Raw genomic sequence first — 17,950 nt, forward strand, 5'->3', positions numbered from 1 at the left:
CAACTCCATCCAGGATTCCGCCTTACAGAATATATGCCCTAGATTTGTAATTCTTCCCTTATATTCTTACTCGCATGCCTTAAAGTATTATTCTATATTAATCAAAGATATTAAAATTAAGATTATTATTAATTTAAATATATATATCTATCAATTATAGGCACTATTTACTTATAATAGCTTTATAATTTAATAAAGCCTCATTTCTTCTTCTAAAATAGATATAGGTCTTTAATATTACCATAAAATGAAGTTTAAAATATCTATCTATATTTCTAGGCTGGATTTTTATATAGATATATAGAATCTAGCTCTTTATTAGCTTTTTTAATAATCTAGATTCTTATATAGAAGCCTAATATAATCTATATCTTATTAGTCTAAAGGATTTAATTTTATTGTTTAATTAACTAATTAATATACTTAAAAGCCTATACTAAATGTATATATTTATGTTTATTTAATAAAGGAGACTTCCATAAAGCTTTATAATATATATATCCTCGTTTTTTAAGCACTTAAGCTAATACTATAGCTCCAACTAGAAGTTCAAGCTTATATACTATCTTATAATAAGATATATAGTATATATATTTAGAGAAGCTTATTTATTTAATAATTAAATTAACTTTAGCTTTAGATAGCTTAAGATTAATGTTATAAGCTTTTTTTAGTATAGTATATTGAGTTTAGCATATATATTGAACTTAGTTATATATAATATAAAGCTGTGAAGTAATCTGTAGATAGGTAAAATTAGTATCTTAGAGAGTTAATATATAGATCTGATTATCCCTAGTAAGTTATTTTAAATATAATTTTAGTTCTAGAGCTATAGTAGGCTCTGGGGTAATAAGTATATTGTTGATTAATTAATTAGAGCGCGTCCCAGAGCGCGGATTCTTAAGGTGTAGTAATAACTAATATAGGCAGGCGGTAAGTATAACTTTGTTGACTGCCTACACCCCTGCAAGGCCCACCATACTAGGCAAATCACCGGGGTCAACCGTAGTATGTAGTGATGTGCCGCCCATTCTCGTAAACGACATACCCGTGTCTATAGTACAGTCAAGCGAAGCATGGATAGGACAACAAGCTCAAGCCAAGAAAATTCAATCTTGATTTGACGCATTTGAATATCATTTTGGTAACATGGATGCACAAGATAGGCCAGGAACCCTACAGAATTTCCGAAATAGTGTGGCGGATAGTATCTCTATCGGCAGGACCAATATGGATATTGAATGTGTTGTGCAATGCAGATACACGCTCCTCATCAGAGTTGAAAATCTGTATCACCTCAGAAGTAGCACCTATCCGGCGTTTTAACGAGTTATTGAACAACGTTAGGTCCCCCACAACGTTTTCACCACCCTCATCTAGGAGCATGCGAACACACACCACATGAAAAGTAAACCAGCTGTCTCGGCTAGTACTCATATAGTAATTCATCATGGTGAAGTCTTCTGGAAGAAATTCGGTTTCCGTGAAGCAATAAGCTTGGATCCAGTCTGCACTCCCATTTCGAATTTCGTATTGCCAAAGGTGTTGTTCCTGGTTCTTGTTGGTATGTTGGGGGATTGGTCCATAGCGCAGGCGCCCAGACTGGTCACCCACATTGTGGAACTCGACGTCCCGAGTTAATGGTATAGGCTGATGCGGTCCATTTGAACCAAAGCCGACGTCTATCAGATACTTTTGTTCTCCAATGGTAACTAGGTTGACCATGTGGTTCCTGCGAGGAGACTCATTAGTGATGATCCTCCAGGGGACAATTGGCATAGATCCCATGGAAGAGCTAGAAGACTAAGTCCTTCAAAGCTTTCGTGCAAGGGACTGAGTAGTGGTCAATCGTACCATCCATCATATTTAGGACCCCTCCAGTTTTTCGAGGCCGACATTGGTTGTGCAGCTTCATTAACTCTTCCTCCGACAGAGGTGACCTGGTATCCTAGGCTTCGCAAGACGGTTCCGAAAAGCGTACTGTTCTCCATGCAGTACCCTCCTCGCTCGGAATCGCTGTCAACAATCTTCTCGATAAGCTTTTGCGGATCTATAGAAACAGAGCGTTGTACCGAGTAATGCAAGTTGAGATTTTCAAATGGCACCGCTGCCACCTGATACCGCTCGAGTACCTTCAAGAAGGATAGGGCGGCCTCATTGTCACTGTTTGCACTGTTCTGAAGGATTGGGGATTGCCGATACTTCTCAGGAAGTTTTATTCGGTCGAAGTATCTGTCCAACTGCTCCGGGGAGTATGTGGGACGCTGAGACCAATCAACTGTATAGCCCATCTTTTAAGGTTGCTGGAATCAAGCACCTGCGCAGGCTCAAAGGATGGAACAAACGTGGGTGAAACAGTTTCGTGAAGGAAGGAGATTATTCAACACAAAGATGTTGACGAGCACGGAAGATAGATAGAAATAACTGCGACAAAGGCAAAGGACTCGGAAGGGGTTAGAAAAGCTCTGGAAGTCCGACTGCAGATTTCGCAATGTTACCGACAGCCGATAAGGTACTCTCAAAGACGTATAGGGGAATGCATGAATTATCGAAGGGACTATCCCTGTCTCCGCTCTTCCCTCGATTCTCGTCCCCAGTTGGTCTTTCATACCTGCTATCAACTGTATCAAGCTACTGACTCGGGCTGCTTGCCCAATTGGCTGACAATAAACCAGATACCATTTTTTGGAGATGGCATAAATACCTATCGGGGCTGTAACGTAATTCGGACCTGCTCCGGCTGCTCCGGGACGGCTGGTGACCATAGTATCGCTTTGTACAAGGTATGCAGTACTTAGGGTGCGCCTTGATACGGAGGCCAGGTCCGTATTGGGCATGTGGAAGTGAGTTTGGCCGTCTGATAGATGGAAATCCTTGTAAAGGCCCACCGTACTGTCTAAGACTCTACATTAGTTTAATATTAGATTTTCGGTCTAATCTTAAGACTTAAGTACAGAGTAGGCCATCCGGGGTCTAGGAAAACTCGAGCCGTCAAACTAACACCTATATAAGGAGCATATTATAGGTAGCATCTCACTCAACACCAAAAGCATCAATACATTATGTGCTTGCTCGTTATCCTATAAGAACTTCAGAGATTTATATGTACACATGAAAAACATTTGATATAAATCCGAACCAGTTTACAGAACTTTCCCTTCTTCTGATGACAAGTCTAATAGGGAGACGCAATACAGCAATCCTAAGGCATCCCTGTCGATTAATACATTAATGAAGAGCAAAGTCTTCTCGTGGCGGGTTATTAGCTCTATATGCATGGCCTAGCGCAATGAACCGCCTTTCTACCCATGTCTCCTTCTGTTGCAACGTACTTTTCGAGACTCTTAGATAGTGGTTAATTAGTTTGCTTTTCAGTGAATTAATAAATTTAGATTGTATTGCAGCTAGACTCGGTTCTGGGACCCCTCTCCATGCATAATCCTGGTTTATCTTCGCAATCGCACCATATGTTGCCATGAGGATCAGAGACCGCCTCAAATCATCAAACAGAATATTGGACCCATCTGTAGCGTGTCTAATAAGCGTTACCTCTCTTTCTTTTCTTTTCCTTTGGCTCTTCAACCCCTCTCTACTCTATTGATTCTCTCTTCACTCTCATGGTGCTATAGATTTGGCTGTAATATCCATCTCTGCAAGGGAAAGATGGCCTTCAAAAATGGCAGTCTAGCAGTTCGGGAGCTGAGCTCCCAGCGCTACAAGGACCGCGATGATGAGGATTTGGCCAGGGCTGGCAAGAAGCAGTACCTTGAGGTGAGTTGCTTCCGACAAGTCTTGAATATGATTGGAAGTTAACCAGGATAGCGAAACTTCGGCTTCTTGTCGATGTTGGGGTTCACCACAACGATGATGTGTACGTGGGAGGCGGTGCTCTTGTAAGCCTGAGTATGCCCACCTCGTGTATTCAGCACACTCATTAATTATGCTAGTTGTAATGAAATTGCAATGGCTGATGGAGGTCCCGCAACTCTCGTCTATGGATTTATCTTTTGTTGGCTGGGTGCTTTAGTGACAGCAGCTTCCCTGGCCGAGATGGCCTCGATGTACCATGACCCATATCCTTGAGCACATAGTCTGCTTCATACTAACACAGTCCAGGACTCCCACCTCCTCCGGTCAATATCACTGGGTAGCGATGCTAGCCCCCAAGAGTCAGGCTGTATTCCTGAGTTGGGTGACTGGCTGGCTGGACCTGATCGGATGGTGGGCTAACACTGCCGTCGGTGTTTACTTCGGTGCAACTGTTACCCAGGGTCTTCTTGTTCTGAATTATCCCAACTACGACTATCAGAGGTGGGAGGGAACGTTGCTGTGTTTTGCCTGGCTACTTTTATGTGTGCTCGTCAATTCCGTCGGGGCGAAGATTCTTCCCAAGATAGAAGGTCTTATTTTGATCCTTCACATCATGGGGTTCTTTGCCGTTCTGATTCCTCTTACCTACATGGCACCTCACAAGAATGCTTCTTATGTTTTTGCTACATTTTCGAATGATTCCGGGTGGTCTAGCTCCGGATTGACGTGGTTGATTGGTCTGATGGGAACCAATCTGCCATTTATCGGTATGATATCTCTCTCACGACTCCCAATGACCCATACAATTTTACCTAACGATGCCTATCAGGATACGACGGCCCCTGCCACATGGGTAAGAACGAATGCTGTCGCTTCAGAGTTCTATTTCACACTAACGCTACGCCACTCTTATAGCCGAGGAAGTCGTCAACGCCTCCATCGCTGTACCCTGGTGTATGATCGGCACAATCTTGCTAAACGGTTCCCTTGGATTTGCCATTGTTGTCGCCTTCCTATTTTGCATCGGCGATGTCGACCAAGCCCTCAACACCGATACTGGGTACAGTTATATCGAAGTCTTTTACGCCGCCACGAAATCACACGTAGGAGCCTCCGTGATGGCTGCCATCCCAGCGGCGCTCGTTATCTGTGCATCCTTCGGTTTCCTGGCTTCATCTTCCCGGCTCACCTGGGCATTTGCGCGAGACAAAGGTGTTCCGTTCTCGGACTTCCTCTCTCACGTTTCTCGTGTATGAATTATCCCATCTCCGCATTCAAATAATAACAGCCACTAACTAGAAACCTCTATCTCCAGCTGGAAATCACCGGTTCCTCCCTCCCTCTCCGCGCCGTTATTCTCTGCGCCGTTATCACAGGCATTATCTGTATCATCAACATCCCCTCCAGTGCTGCATTCAACGCCATGATCTCGTTGACTACCGCTGGTCTTTTCGCCTCATACGAGATTGCTATCGTGCTAATGCTCTTGAAGAAGATAAAGGGAGAGCATGTCAAGTACGGTCCCTGGACTCTTGGCCGATGGGGGATCCCTATCAATATTGCATCAATTTCCTTCCTTACTATCGCAATATTCTTCTCGTTCTTTCCCCAGGGACTGCCCGTCACTGCAGTTAACATGAACTGGTCGATTGTCGTATTTTCTGGCGAGTTCTTCCTTGGCCTCTGTTGGTATCTAGTCCGTGGAAGGAAGATCTATAATGGACCTATTATTGAGGCCGATGTGGTAGGCATGGAAGAACAGTATACTGTGTCCTCTTGAGATTAGATATCTGTGGCTACATAAGTGTCACGGGCTATTGTACGTAATATACTCATCTTGACATTCGTCGGGTTAACTTTGGCTGGTAAAGAACAAAAAAGTGACTTAATAATCCAAGCCCTGTCTCTCAATATTTTCTACATTAATCTACCATATTACGGCTTTTGAATGCATATTCGTGCGTGGAAGAAGGCTAGACGTTAATCTATTTAAATGTATACTCGCATGTGTCGTGTGCAGCTTCATACCTTGAACTTCTCTTGTCCATCCATTCTGCTTTATTCCTTATGTGTCACGTCTTCATCCCCTACCAGGATTGGTCGTCATAATATACCTGATACACTCAAGCGTGTCTCTTGGTGAAAACCACATCTTGCCGTGGGACACCAGTTGAAAAATGATCTATGATACGAGAGAAGAACTCCTTGCCGTCAAATTTCACCCCCGCAGGAAAGCTTATATCGTAATCTTTGACAGTTCTCGCTACCACAGAACGCAATTCCATCATTGCCACAGTCTTTCCTACACAGTTATAGTGGCCTATATAGTATTAGTAAGTGCTTATAGATTGATATTTGGAGGTTTACTTAGCGAACAAACCTAATGAAAAGGGGAAAAAACCAGTACGGTTCAGAATTAACTCAGGCTGCGTTGTCCAGCGCTCGGGAATAAACTCATCCGGGTCAACGAAGTTACGTTTATCTGCCAATGCCTTAGGTTAGAAGAGAAATGAGGGGGAAATATTCTAGTGGCATTACCGCGTCCCTGTTGATATGGGCCAAGGCATATAATCGTGTCACCTGGAATGTAAACACTTCCAATAGTCAACCCCTCAGGAGGAGTTAAGCGTTGGTTTTGGAATATCACCGACGGATACAAACGCAAGGACTCATTGATAATGCCATCTAGTAAAGGTAGGTGCTTCCCACAGGCGTATGTGTTATTCTCAAATGCTTGGTCAATTTCTTCTCGAAGCTTCACTTGATATTCAGGATTTTCTGCAAGGAGAATAAGCAAAACTGCAAGTGACGATGCGGCGGGATCACTAGAGTTTGTCAGCAAGCAGTGGGAGAAACTGTGAGAACAAGATTCACCTTCCAGCTCCAATGATCATTCGAGCTTCATTATCTAGGAGTTCTCTTCCAATTGCATCCTCTTTTGTATTCTTCAGAAGATGTCCAAGGAGATCCGGTCTCGGGTTGCCAACCTGGTCGAGTTAGCGCAAATTCAAAGACAAGACATTGAACCAAGGTACCTTTTTTCTCCTTTGAACCTCTTCTGCTGCCCATAGATTGAAACCTCCCATAGGACCGTGGTACGTGAAAGTCTCCATAACGGTTAATAAATAAGGAACATGAAGCAGAAGCCCGATAGCTACAACGCCACGCTCAATGGCACCAAATACTCTCTTCGCAACCTCAGTCGACTCCCCTTCGAGAAATCGAGTAGAATTTCCGAATCCCAACGTACTGATGACATCGTAGCTGTAGTGTTTAGTTAGTGCATTTGCTGACACGGGCTGTCCCAGAGATTTGTCTATTTGTGCGTGTAAAACAGTGGTAAATTCTTCGACAATAGGGCCGTAGTCGACCAGTGCTATCATTTAAGATGTTAGTCCCGCCCGCACTTGTGCGTCTGGATAGTGACTCTCACATTCTTTCATGGCAAAGTCCCAAATCTTACGCCTCTCCTTGTGAAAGATTGGGTCGTCCGTCGTGTGAACCGAGTCTGTTAGTTGGGCATAGAAAGGACCCTTCTTAACAGTAGCTTTCAGTCCGTGAACGAGTTGAATTGCAGCGGGGTCAGCTATAGTAATTTCTCGAGGGCCTTTAGCACTAAAATTAGCTTTTGTTTTTCTTTTTTGGCCCTTGAACAATTGTCATGGACTTCGATATACCTGTTCTAACGTAGTCCCCATACTCTTGGTGTAGTCTCTGAGTCACTTGGTAATACCGGGCTTTTGACTTGATTGTCTGCCATACGGCCCAGAATTTCGATAGCCTGGCACCGAAAGGACCAGGAAAGTTTCTAAGCCGGTGGAAAAAGGCGCGGTAAACGAGTATATTGGTAGCAAGGGAGGCTAATGTGGAGCATACGAGACTGAAGGCACGTTGATTAGCCTCCCATAGATTGTACTCGCCATAGCGGTGAATAGCACTCAAAAGCACCCAGTGTGTACCGATGACAATAGTAACCGTTGTGAGGGGGTACAGGTCGATAAACACTCGTCTAAGGATCTGGTGAATTATCACACCAGCTGCTGCTCCAGAAAGAATCAGGTTAGTCACAGTACTCGACAATAAAGTCTGCAGCACAGCCATATTGACAGCAGGGGAGATGAATCAAATGTAATCTAATAATAATGCTTTTTACGACTGTCGAGAGCCTAACCCCATCATTATATACTTTGCTCTTCACACACAAGGGAATTATGCACAAGCACGGAGTGTGGTCTAGATATGCACGCGTAAAAAGTCAAGTTGACTGATGATAAGCTGAAACAAAGTTTTTCAAGACTAATAGACCCATCTATAGCTTGAGTCTCGAAATTCAGGATTGAATTAGTCTTTTCCGGTGAAATGAGAATCACAGTTCACAAGTAAGCACTAATCCGTGCTATATCTTAGCACGGAATCGCCCTATGTATATTGAAAACTTGAAAACTTTCTAGTACACTACATTTCCTACGTAGGGCAATGATCCGACAACACAAATCAGATTGGGTAGAGGACGTGAGAATTCTTTGTATCCTCCCATTTAACAGTGAATGGCATGTTTACGGCATGGCAACCTGTGAACAGAGTATATTGGCAGTATTATCACTGAACTACTATAATTCTGCTACAACCGTTCTATAAAATACAGTCTGTTCACCTGCTATAGTTAAGGGTGAGATACAGAAAGGAAAACTTGTACAACTGATCTCGCATTGCGCATCGATAGATAGCCACTATGTCCACGAGTCTAATGCGTGTCTCATACTCCGTATTACGTACTACACATGAACTCGCTTGACTACAGGATATTCATTGCCCTTGAATCTCTCAGCATAGCAGCGCGAAAATATCCAAGGCCTCAGGGAGGCAAGGCGACAAATCTTGTATTGGAAAAACGCGTCATATCATAATTGCCTTGAGACTGATCAAATACTACCCTACTAATCATCTAGTGTGCACCTTTTTTTTGGTATGTTAGTCATACGTCTGAACAACGAAGATCTTCAAGGCTCTGCTAAAGTGATTCATTCTTCCCTGTAGAACTTAAAAGGTTCTATCATTTGTTGTTTGTGTTTTCGGGGTTATCCCGTCCATGAGAATACTGTTTGCCTTTCCTAGAAAAGTTCTACATCACTAGCTCTATATTTTTGTTTAGGAAGTTCCATTTCTAAATTCCTCCCAACAATCGAATGTACGGAGCACGGAATCGCAAGTGAAACTTGAATCCAAAATGCTAGGTCCTCGCCATAGTAAACTATGCTAGAATACTAAATTCAAGCGGAACTATTAGATCAGTATCTACGGTTACGTTGCAACTGACTGGCAAGAGAGCCTTTTACCACTAGTGGAGAACACTACATAATCGCAGCTAACTTTATTAAAGACTACCTAGATAGTAGTCTTTAGGGCTTATCTTACCATCCACCGTCGCGTGTGGGGCGTCGATCCTCGGAGTATCTTTCCAGACCAAAATCACTATGTAGGCACCACGGAGATTATATCATTATAGAGGACAGGCAGAGCAGATTGAATGGATCTTTATATGATTCATCCAGAATTTGACAACGGGAGCCTTCATTGAAGAGTTTTCTTGCTGACAATTCCGTAGTGATGATTGATGCCGCTAACCACTTGGCTATAGAGTTGCATAGAGACTATCTTTACTAATTAAAAAAGCTTTTTGGTGTCCAGGGTGGCCATGACTCGTGAGTGATACTGCTAGTCTAATGGAGATTGATACCATGGATTAGCTCAAAGCTTCAGACAGACTATTGAGAACCGGATCATCGCTAAGCCGCGCCACCAACGAAAGGTATCTCTGAGGGTTTGTTCAGTAGTGAAATTTCATCAACCATCACGACGACGCATACTTAAAAGTCGGCATTGATGTAACTTTCAGGAAGCTTCATTGCTATAGAGTAGATCCTGCCTACAATAAATTATTCTGAGTTTTAAAATTCAGCTGGACAGTGGAGTAGCGTTGGAAGAACTTGCCTTATATCTAGTCAATATATTCGCACGACGCCTTGGTAATATTTTACTCACCACCCAATAATTCGTGCACAAGACAAAAACCTTCAGCGTACGGCAATCATGGTATCTCAACTTAGTGAGGTCAATAAAGATCCGGAGCATTTGTCTATTCAAGATGCTTGGTTTTATCCAGACGATTTTGACAGCGACTTGAAAGGTGTAGACCTTTCAGACAGGTTCATCCATGAGACTATCAATGCTGCATGGGAGTATGCTAGATGTGTGATTCCCCATTTCACCAATTGGGGTCGATATGTATCCTTTGTCCGTGTACTCGTGATTGCGGTTGTCACCGAGTTTCGTGGCGACCTTATCGATCCTACCAGCGATGAGATACTTGGATACGACGTCCGAGAACTTCTGTATGACCTCTTTGGGGCAACTGTCGGCCATGCAGAGATGGAACGCGAATTTCGGACCTTTCTCCTTTTCACCTCGGAGAAGGCCAGCCATAAACGCACTTCGGACTTTTTCAGACGATACGTGAATGCCCTGGCATCATCACCAAAGAACTGGTTTAGACTACGAGACTGTGACGCACTTGCACGCTTCACTTTGGCTGGTGCACTAGTGTGCAATGATATCGATGACTTTTGGTTTCGTGAAGACGAATTTCAGATCCTCAGCGAGATAGCCGACACCCTCTATGACGCTGTGGCCTTTTACAAGCATCGTGCGGAGGGAGAAACCCACAGTACCTTCGCCTATGTCGACTCCGATTTGCGCAGAGAGAGCTTTCATGAGTGCCGTACGCTTTTGTGGCGCCTCGAAGTTGCATGGGCGCACGCTCCCCAATTTCTATGTGTTCTCAACTTCATTCGATTCTTTGGTGGCCCGATACACATGACAACACGACGATATCGTTTCGTCGATGATGGCCTCACGTTGGGGACCCCCGAGACCGAAGATGTGATAATCCAGACCCGTCAGAATTACAAGCTTTGGAACCGAGTAGATCTTGATATAGATAGACCAGAGCGCAAGGAAGTACAGGACAAATTCTATGCAAAATCCATGTCCCAGAATCAATTCTTGATCGATGGACTTGCCGAGATCCTGGAGAGGGATGATAGTCAACACTGCAACAACTGTTTCTACCGCACCTCGTACGGTGCAGAGTCTCCTGGTCAGTTTGGGGGGGTCAGGCTTTGTGATGACTGTAGAAAGGAGTGGCGGGCTTACATTAAAGCCTTGCCAGCTCGTGCTGAGAAGATCTTTCCTGTGCTTTCCTCTGTGAAGGAGGCCGATATTACTAAATAGCAGGCAGAATCTGCTGAAAGTTTCGGAATGTTGGATGCCGATTAAGGTGTTGTCAAAGGTGTTCGATGTTGGTTAGATTTGGGGCACATTGGTATATTCCTCGTTATGTTCGCTGGTGTATATACAGAGGATGCTTTGCTCCGTGCACTGCAAAGCATCATTTTAGGAGCAAGAAAAATCTTTCCTGGTTCAACGGCGGATTGACTAGGTGGAATGAGTATGCCTTGAAAGTACTGAAGAATATTGGTTAGGGCTGGTTAGAGCTAGCAAAGCTAGCATTAGAGATAGACTTAGGGCTTAAGAGGGATATTCTAGGAGGCTCAGGTTAGACGGGTATGAGGCTCTTTCGAACATATGCATGAGTAATATACCCTGGGTATCCTATAACTAGTATATGCAAGGCATATGCAGTAAGTATATAGAATAACTTTGTCTACACCCGTTCAGCTGTAGGCCCGTGAATTGGATGCTTGACTGTAGATGCTCAGGGAATATATATGGAGCTTTGCCTCTTTGAGAACTCGAAGGCTTCGTTCTATTCAATTTAGATATTTCCTTGCGATGTATCTAGATTCGCTAGACTAATGCCCCTTTTCTCATTCAATAGTAAATATTTATATTTAAATACTCCACCACTCACTCAGTATGGCTGTGTAAGCTATGAATATTATAGCATTTCAAAATGAAGCTATTAATTTTTCCGTAATGACCGCGTACCATTAGCTAGTAAGTGCATTAGTGGGTCTTGCAGAGTATTAGTAACCAATGATGATTGACCTAAATACGAATACAGAGAAATTTCCTTCCTCAGTCAAACAACATTTATTCGACCAGATGGAGGAGCATCCATCCCCCGAAAATAAATCGACTAAACAACGACGATCACATCGCAAATCGCGCACAGGATGTGGAAATTGCAAGAAAAGGCGAGTTAAAGTAAGTCTATTTCAATAGAATGGATAAAGAATAGGAAGAAATGCTTCTGACGGTGCGTGCCCTACAGTGCGATGAGAGAAAACCGATATGTTCCAATTGTATAAATCGTAATATTGATTGCACATTTTCGCGTGATAATACTTCAAGATCAGTGTCCGTACAGCCTCCTGAAACACGCTATCGCTTTCGATCGTACCGAGTTTCGAATGACAAATCTAAAGAGAAGGAAGGACAAGAAGCACCCCATTTCGAGGATCGTCAAGGCGTAGCAACACAATCTGTGGGCGTGCAATGCGATTTTGACTTCTCTTTCGCTCATAGCCAAACTCACAGCCAAACCCATATCTCCTTGGATGACCTACAGCTTTTCCACAATTTCATCGTTTCGACCTGCAACACCATTAGCGAGGACGCAGCTGGTCGTGACCTATGGAAGATCCATGTCGTGCAATGGAGTCTGAGCTTCCACTCTATTCGGCATCTTATTCTTGCTCTCTCCTCGCTTCATTTGAGCCATGAGGTCCCCATCCGGCGAGATGCTTATGTGCAAACAGCGGATGACCATTTTACTTTTGGTCTCCGATCGGTCACAGCCGTGTTGACAGATCCCAGTAGTCGGACTTGCCAGCAAGTATATGTTTCAGCTGTGTTAATCTGCCTTGTTTACTTCGGAAGGGGACCGAAAATCGGTGAATATCTTGTTTTCAGTGACCATGGCCCCGCTGAATGGCGAGTACTGCTGAATGGAGTCCGGCTAATTGTAGAGTCTCACCGCAATGAAGTCTTTACTGGAGTATTAGCTACAAATTCTCAACCTACGGCACACAGTATCAGTCCATTGCTACGCGATGGAATGGACAGCCATCTATTACACGTACGAGAGGTGCGAGATATGGTCGAACGAGAAGCACAATCAGACGACCAGCTCACAATGTTCACCTTGGTCATAGATGACCTAATGTCTGCAGTGGTGGAAGTTAACGCAAAGCTGTCGGCCCAGTGCCCCCCGGTGGGCTTGACGCAAGTTCTGATGGGATGGGTGTACAGATTACCCGACGAGTTCGTTAATCAGCTCGAACAAAAAGAAGCAATTTCTTTGATAGTATTTGCACACTGGGCTGTGTTGCTAAAATACATGCAATCTGTGTGGTTTATGAAAGGCTGGGATAAGCATGTCGTGAAAGGTGTTGGCATTTCTCTCCAAAGTCGATTTCACACATGGATTCAGTGGCCCATGCGTCAGGTGGAGGAAAGTTTTGATTGAGATAGCTGTCCTTGATGCGTGAATAGTTCTTAGGGTAAAATCTTGCGCGCGGAGATTCCAATACCTGGAATGATTACCGACAACAGGAAGATGAACGAAATAAATATTCATTAATAACAATTAGCTAGAAGAGTTGCAGATGATGACTGGGAAGATTGATGAAATAAAGCGCTCTCAGAAACGTAGTTATAGTCATGTCTAAGCGTTATAGTTTTAATACTTCCCCTCAAAATTCTTTTCGGACATCTTCGTATCGTCATATTTTGTTGGCTCTTGTTCCATGTCCACGGAGCCATACTCCTGATCATCATGACTTTGAAAATCCGTATGCTTTCCCGACAACACAACCTTATAATCCCTGACACAATTTCCCTCATCACGAGAAGCCTTGCGAGCCTTCACGCACCATACAATGCGCTGTATAGCTGTCAGCAGCCACAATACCATGTTGAGTAAGCTAATCCAGACAGCAGCACGCATGCGCCCAACTGACAATGTAGTATCCTTGTATTGTTCCTCCACTCGAGGAATATAGATGGAGCCGAAGACTCCTACTTGCGCTAACCAGAGCACGAAAAAATTGCGTCCAGAAACGACCACGCGACATGTGTGGAAGTCATGAAGCAGAATAGGAATAGGATGCAGGTAATTGAAGAGACAGCGGCGACAAATTCGGCATAAATCCATTCTGCATTAGCATGAGCGTGGACTTTGGTGAAATAGGCTAGGTCGACACCATAGAGCCCAGCAATAACGATAGCAAAGATCAATTGAAGCGCACGAAGGGTCCCGGCGAGGGTAATCGCGCTGTAGATTTCAACCAAGTAGCGGTATGAACTGATCGAGGTCGTAGATTGTGTGCGTTCAATCATTATGTTAAGACGTCTGTTCCGTTTTAAAGAAGGTGAAATCGATTGTCGGAAAAGATTGCAAAGGATATTTTTGGAGTTTGCCAGTTTGTAGATTTCAGTCAAGGACAGACTGAGCTTGACTTATATGCTCATCGTATCCCCACTTGACAACTTTTTTACAGGCATCACTTCTATTTCTCCCTAGATTTACGTGAAAATTGTGAAAAGTATCAGGCTTATTATCATGCCATATCCCAGAAAGGCAATATTGCCGTATTCGTATTATGGCATCTACTTATCTATCTTTCATGGTAGCCACAGTGGGTCAAGCAGTAAAATTTTCATACTAACACCTGTAGATGCAATCGCTATTATCCCCTAGTATCCATGGTCATTGGCCTTCTAAATATAGATTTGGATAAAGGCACTTATGTTTTTTTCCCTTTTGCGAACTAAAACAGTTGAAGTGAACTATGTATGAGCTATGAAGGATTTTATACACCAATAGGCTGTCAGTGATCCGCTCGATCTACTACTGACATGCTGCCTAGTGCAAATAACGATACCGAATAATAATGAGCATACCGCTACAAGTCTACTTATCAAAATAAGGGCTTGCTAAGTATTCCAGACCCAGTGTAAAAAGCGGATCAAAGGTCATTGTAAAGCCCTTAGACCCTGAGTTGCTCAGCAGAGTGCCACTTTATACCCAATGCAACCAGCCAATATTGATGCTAATTATATTTTCCCGAGAGCCTTACAATTATAGATACTGTTCAGCAAGCATTCTTTCGTACTATCTAGCCTGATTCCTGCGTGGGCCTTAGTATTGGTACAAACAACATCATCAGGAAATGAGATTACACAATTTCATGAAACGCCATTTATACCGAGTTCGTTCCCTCCTATGATTTCAATCATGTCCTGCCAAGTTGCTAGATCAGTCGGGCCTGGGAATGTGAAGGCTCCTGAAACCTGAGGGCTATGTAGCCACATAGTGGTATCCACGTCCCATCCTAGGGCCAGGGACTGGTGTAGATGGGGTTGCAAAGCTTCGGGGCCGGTTGAGAAAATCTGTGTCTGCTGGGGAGATGTAACCGTGGCTGGCTGGGGATTTTCTTCGTGATTGTTGTTTCGCCTATGCGCCTCGCCCCTTGTTGTTCTCAAGCCGCTCCCCCCGGCTTCCAAATTTCCAATGCGGCCGTAAGTCGAGGGTTGTTTGGCTTTGGACGACCTCTTCAGCTTTTCAATGCACATTTCGACTACTTTTACCTCCGCCAAGCGAAAATCATTGATCCACATCTCGTGCTTCTGCTTATCGCAGTACGACTGAAGATCATTGACGACGGCATCAACGTCGCGTGTGCCTCGAGATTGCTCCTGAATTGCAAGCACACCAAGGACAATAGCACTGTTAAATAGCTGTGGCGTACCGAGGCACCAAGCATAGTGCTCAGCAGGCCCACAATTATCGTCATGGTCAAGACGAGTCTTGAGATCGGCGCAGGCGGACGTGAAGCATACATCGCGACTGAATGCGTGTTGATCAGTTATCGATGATCGCCAGATATACGGTCGATGCAAGGTAATTCTTGCGAAATGAAAGGCCGTTTGTAGATAGAGTCGATGCCAACGCAGGTAAGAGCAGTTTGAGTCTAGCGACAGGTCTGGATTCTCGAAGGCCAAATATCCAGGGAGCGCAGATCTCCAAGCAACCAACTGCGCGTCTAATTGCATTACCTGGCGATATGTCGCGGCACGGATGCTAAAAGTCTGCTCTTGGATTCGCCCAATGATCTTCGCGAGGCCAATAGAGAAAATGGCTAGGACGGCAGGAGTTGGGCTCGTCTCGATAGGTTTTGCGGTCACTGTGATCGCTTCTTCATCCGCAAGGTCGTCAAGAAAGACATTCTCTGGGACGCAGGTTAATGACTGTGCATCTAGAATTGAGTATGGTCGTCCGAGGGCAAGGGCGGTCATGCGATCTAGGAGATATACATGTGACCAAAGCCTTCGTCGAGTTTCTATGACGCGGCGAGGAAGCCGCCAGTTTGTGCCATCAATGTGGAATCCTTGGGCTATAGCTAATCGTGCCGCAAAGCCGACTGTAAGCCAGCTCTCGGTAATACGTTGGGAGAATAGACAGTAACGGGTTACCAAGATGCCGGCACGAACCAAATCCGAGCTCTCTCCGTAGAAGGATGGAGCTATGACAATGGCTTTTCTGCTAGCCCAGAAGAAACTGAGCGAGGATTCTTCATACTGCCTCTGTGTCTCGGGAGCCGCGCTGCGTGGGCAGTCTAGATATGCCCCGATGGCTAAAACCATAAACAGCAGTGCTAGCCAACGAATGTCGACCGTCGTCACGTCATCATAGCCCGCCTTTCGGGACCAAAAGCGATCATACTCCCTGCGGAAAGACGACGGATGGACAGCATCCATGTTCCAGCTCACATTTCCTAGGAAAAGATCGACCAGTCTGTCCACCGTGGACTTTTGACGTGGCAGGAGACCGAGTAGATCCCATAACTGAGAAAAAGGCCCCGCTTCATCACGAAAAGGGCGGGCGTTCATGCTTCGTCGCGACGTATTGGCTCCCGGCTGAACATACGGCGCCTGAGAGTCGAGCAGCGCAGCAGCTACCTGCGGTCCAAAGTATGAACTGCCGAAGAATGTCGGTGCGCCGCGTGACTTCCACAGCTGTCCAATTTGGAGACTTTTCTCTTGCGTCTTGCTCACTGGCTCGCTTCTTTCTTCAAACAGGCTTTCGTCCACCGGTTGGTTCTCTCCATCATCTGCCTGGTCATCGGCAACCGTGGCATTTGGTTGCGGTCGCGATGGAGCGGACAGGGGGGTTGTTCTCCCCTGTGGATCCGGAAGGGAATGCTGCCTCCTCCGCTTCGACCGCCCAGAATCTGCAATGTTCGTAGATGGGAGTTGAGATGGCCCCCGTGGTGGGGGAGGCGTGCAGAGATGTGTTACGTTTCGGGAAACACAGTTCTGACACGGTGTAGATCCGTTACACTGTCGCCAGGCGTCAGAGAAGTTCTCCAAAGTGAGAAAGTAGGCTAAGGCTCCCGGTCTCTGCTGAGATTGGAATTGCAATAAGCATTACGAACCTTCTGCTTCCTCGTATGGCACTGCAAACACGCTCTTGCTGTTCGGCCGCGGTTCCGTCGCACCGCCATTTGTAAGGGCCGTTGTCTACTACCGGGCGTGTCAGGGAGTTGCAGCGAGACGTGTTGCTCGGCCATCTCCACAGACCAGCCAGTCACCTTGCAAGTTTGATTGCGTTGTTTTGATCAATGGAATCAACGGCGGTGTTCTTCGGGATAATCGGCATATTGAGCTCCGACGTCATTGCCGCGTCCGCTCTAAGCCTAATTAGGATTAGCCATCGAACGATTGATCGTGAATGCAAATTGACTTTAAGTTCTCAAGAGGCCGAACAGAGTAGCAGATTTTGAAAGTCACATCTCCGAAGAGCTTTACCTGATTCTGCGTAGCGTAATGGACCTCACTACGGCAGCCTATAGGTACGTTAAGGACAAAATGAGCATTTTACATTTCTTACATTTATGCACACAGAAAACACAGATATATGATTAGTCAAAATTACTTATTAATCAGTCAAAAATCTCTAGCTATAAAATATTACTATTAATAAAATAGTAATACACTCATACTAGTAATAATAATCCAGAATAATCTAACTAATCAGAACATTAATTTCCTTTATAAATTATTTAGCAAGAATTACAATTTACATAATTAGAAATCACTCTCTTAATCATCT

At 44.5% G+C, this 17,950-nt stretch overlaps 5 protein-coding genes across 5 annotated transcripts, besides 2 other annotated features; 2 read left to right on the top strand and 3 right to left on the bottom strand.

Annotated features, from left to right (window-relative positions):
* Window positions 1–27: part of a repeat region (Identified by RepeatMasker using a combination of RepBase library and repeat library created with RepeatScout) that runs on past the window's edge.
* Window positions 28–677: 650 nt separating this feature from the next.
* Window positions 678–809: a repeat region (Identified by RepeatMasker using a combination of RepBase library and repeat library created with RepeatScout).
* A 370-nt stretch (window positions 810–1,179) lies between these two features.
* UA08_09186 (hypothetical protein) lies at window positions 1,180–2,294 on the bottom strand (the record flags this gene model as incomplete). Its single annotated transcript, XM_020264227.1, has 2 exons — window positions 1,180–1,798; window positions 1,858–2,294. The coding sequence occupies 2 exons, from the start codon at window positions 2,292–2,294 to the stop codon at window positions 1,180–1,182; spliced, it is 1,056 nt and encodes a 351-aa protein (XP_020115614.1).
* Window positions 2,295–3,666: 1,372 nt separating this feature from the next.
* Window positions 3,667–5,593, top strand: UA08_09187 (hypothetical protein; the record flags this gene model as incomplete). Its single annotated transcript, XM_020264238.1, has 7 exons — window positions 3,667–3,774; window positions 3,826–3,896; window positions 3,951–4,064; window positions 4,120–4,580; window positions 4,643–4,666; window positions 4,729–5,063; window positions 5,129–5,593. 7 exons carry the CDS (start codon window positions 3,667–3,669, stop codon window positions 5,591–5,593), a joined length of 1,578 nt encoding a protein of 525 aa, XP_020115608.1.
* A 343-nt stretch (window positions 5,594–5,936) lies between these two features.
* Window positions 5,937–7,914, bottom strand: UA08_09188 (hypothetical protein; the record flags this gene model as incomplete). The annotated part of the gene is made up of 7 exons (XM_020264247.1): window positions 5,937–6,133; window positions 6,194–6,295; window positions 6,352–6,638; window positions 6,688–6,800; window positions 6,849–7,189; window positions 7,247–7,399; window positions 7,491–7,914. 7 exons carry the CDS (start codon window positions 7,912–7,914, stop codon window positions 5,937–5,939), a joined length of 1,617 nt encoding a protein of 538 aa, XP_020115609.1.
* A 1,989-nt stretch (window positions 7,915–9,903) lies between these two features.
* UA08_09189 (hypothetical protein) lies at window positions 9,904–13,303 on the top strand (the record flags this gene model as incomplete). The annotated part of the gene is made up of 8 exons (XM_020264248.1): window positions 9,904–10,969; window positions 11,505–11,513; window positions 11,551–11,552; window positions 11,748–11,756; window positions 11,827–11,829; window positions 11,897–12,039; window positions 12,069–12,091; window positions 12,192–13,303. 8 exons carry the CDS (start codon window positions 9,904–9,906, stop codon window positions 13,301–13,303), a joined length of 2,367 nt encoding a protein of 788 aa, XP_020115653.1.
* Window positions 13,304–15,024: 1,721 nt separating this feature from the next.
* On the bottom strand, window positions 15,025–17,408 carry UA08_09190 (hypothetical protein; the record flags this gene model as incomplete). The annotated part of the gene is made up of 2 exons (XM_020264249.1): window positions 15,025–17,241; window positions 17,274–17,408. 2 exons carry the CDS (start codon window positions 17,406–17,408, stop codon window positions 15,025–15,027), a joined length of 2,352 nt encoding a protein of 783 aa, XP_020115652.1.
* Window positions 17,409–17,950: the final 542 nt, after the last annotated feature.

This window comes from Talaromyces atroroseus, assembly GCF_001907595.1.
Source record: "Talaromyces atroroseus strain IBT 11181 chromosome Unknown scaffold_19, whole genome shotgun sequence".
Lineage (NCBI taxonomy): Eukaryota > Fungi > Ascomycota > Eurotiomycetes > Eurotiales > Trichocomaceae > Talaromyces > Talaromyces atroroseus.